Source organism: Camellia sinensis, chromosome 12 (assembly GCF_055761805.1).
Source record: "Camellia sinensis isolate YWXY chromosome 12, ASM5576180v1, whole genome shotgun sequence".
In the NCBI taxonomy this organism is placed as follows: domain Eukaryota; kingdom Viridiplantae; phylum Streptophyta; class Magnoliopsida; order Ericales; family Theaceae; genus Camellia; species Camellia sinensis.
In genome coordinates, this window is record NC_138972.1 from 136,316,269 (window position 1) to 136,318,491 (window position 2,223).

At 36.7% G+C, this 2,223-nt stretch overlaps 1 protein-coding gene across 1 annotated transcript; it reads right to left on the reverse strand.

The window, feature by feature from the left end:
- Positions 1-238: 238 nt before the first annotated feature.
- On the reverse strand, positions 239-1,997 carry LOC114323370 (serine/threonine-protein kinase ZRK1). Its single transcript, XM_028270952.2, has 2 exons — positions 1,624-1,997; positions 239-1,525 (listed from the first exon to the last, which is right to left on the reverse strand). Exon 2 carries the CDS (start codon positions 1,493-1,495, stop codon positions 416-418), a length of 1,080 nt encoding a protein of 359 aa, XP_028126753.2. The 5' UTR covers positions 1,496-1,525; positions 1,624-1,997; the 3' UTR covers positions 239-415.
- Between the last annotated feature and the right edge of the window lie 226 nt (positions 1,998-2,223).

The following is a 2,223-nucleotide window of genomic DNA, read 5'->3' on the forward strand; positions in this document are numbered from 1 at the left end:
ATAGTGTCTCCTATCCACTTTTATTTTATTTGTCAGTTTATTTTCTTATTTTGTTACTCTCTCCAAACTCAAGTTGGTTAGTGCCTATCCTCCTTGAGTTTGAGGGGAGCTGTTAGTGTTATTAGTATAATATAGCAATAATGTAATATTAGTGTGCAATATCTAGTTGTCCAGCTGTCCCACTAATAATAATGTTTCTGCTTTCGGTGTTAGTTAGTTAGTATCCTATGGTACCATCTTTCTTCTCTATAAATGAGAGTGTTGTAAATCATTGAATAATCAATCAATTGAATACATACAATTTATTCTCTCTATAATTCTCTCTCTATCAATTTATCTTACAACTAACATACAAATTGGTGCCTATGCATGACATGAATCAAAGCCATCCTTCTGTAATGAGTTTATGGTAGAGCTAATGATCAGTGTCAACAGACCTCTGAATTCGCTTAAGTTCTTCTGCCACATCGATCATTTCCGGCCTATCTTCTCTCTTTTCTTGGGTACATTTCAAGGCAATTGCTACAAAAGCTCGAAATTGCTTCTCTTGCTCAATCCCTCCTCCCTCTGCCATGATTCTAGGATTCACAACTTCATTTAACTTACCTTTGTTTACATGGTCTTTCACAAAATTACCTAAAAGACCATGATTTTTTCCATGGTTAACGTCCACAAACATTTGTCCTGTCAAAATTTCAAGAAGGATTGCGCCGAAACCATAAACATCAGTCTTCGTAGTAAGAATGCCCGTGGCCATGTACTCAGGCTCTGCAAACCCACATGTCCCAACCACCATATCTTCTACTTGAGATTCTCCCAGAGGAATCGATATAGATAACGAGAAATCCAAGAGTTTAGCAACTCCGCCTTGGTCAATGATAAAATTACTTGGTTTTAAATTCCTGTGGACGATGGGTGTAGAAAATGTAGTGTGGAGATACACAAGGGCACTAGCAATGTCATTTGCAATACTCAACCTACTGTTCCATGATAATGATCCATTATGCACCGAACCCGGGACCCTTTCATGCAAGCCATGAGAGAGAAATTGAATTTTTCCTTTGTATTCGTACACTAGAGCCGAAAACTGGAGTTCTAGGCAACAACCTATGAACTTCAGAACATGCTTGTGGCTGCACATCTGTGATGTTATCTCTATGTCACGAATAGCATAGGATTTGATCTTGTCCGAGGGCCAAAAGCAATCCTCTTTTCTATACTTCTTAACCAAAATTGATTGGTTTTCAAAAGAGCCTTCGTACACAGAATAAAAAGCGTCTTCAATAACCATGTTATGACAAGAAAAGTGGTTTGTTGCCTTAATGAGCTCCTCGGCAGAGAAAACACGGGCAGGAACATTACATTTGCAATTTGAAGAAGTGATGAGCTCCTCTAATATCTTGCTGTCATTGCCTGAGACTGACGGCGAACTTTCTAGTTTCTTCGGTCTTGTGTTGTTGAAGAACAATGATAACAGTCCTCTTCCACACCCCATAAGTTCTAGGCAATGTTATGGCAACAAAGCCTGCTTTGGAAAATGAGAGCAACTATGATTAGAACTATCACTTTGTGAAAAAAATAAAAATAAAAATAAATAAACAGACACCAAATGCTATAACTTACAAAGACAGGGAAGAGAAATCTTCGGCCTTCTGGGAATGAAGATATGAACCATATATGCCTTCAGTAACAATATATAACAATGATAAGATTCAACACACTGAAAACATACCAAGTCAAACAGACATTGCAATACCTTATGCAATACTTCTAGTCTGATTTTCCATGGATGTCATCATCAATTGAAGTATTCAAATATATAAAAGAAACTAGGAAGAAAGCTCATTCCCAAAGACTATTTCCAACTTCCTCCAAGACCATAATAGTGTAAGTGGTATTGTATGAAAAATAGTGAGATAAAATACCCACAAACAGCATATAGTAATATAAAGCCTCAACAACCTATACCATACCTGTCCAATAAAACTTGAATTCCATGCACTTGACTTTCTCACTTATTGGTTACAATTTCTTAGAGTCTTCTGTAGCTAAATGTAAGAACTTCCTCTTATGACAAAAAGTCAAGGATGCGTATAGACCCCGCAACTTTGACTAGTGACTTTACAAAACTAATAATAACAAGATTACAAATTTAGACTTATGAATTCAGAATTTACGAGTGATTATTTAGTACTTCCAGAGTATGGATACATAGTGCTCCAT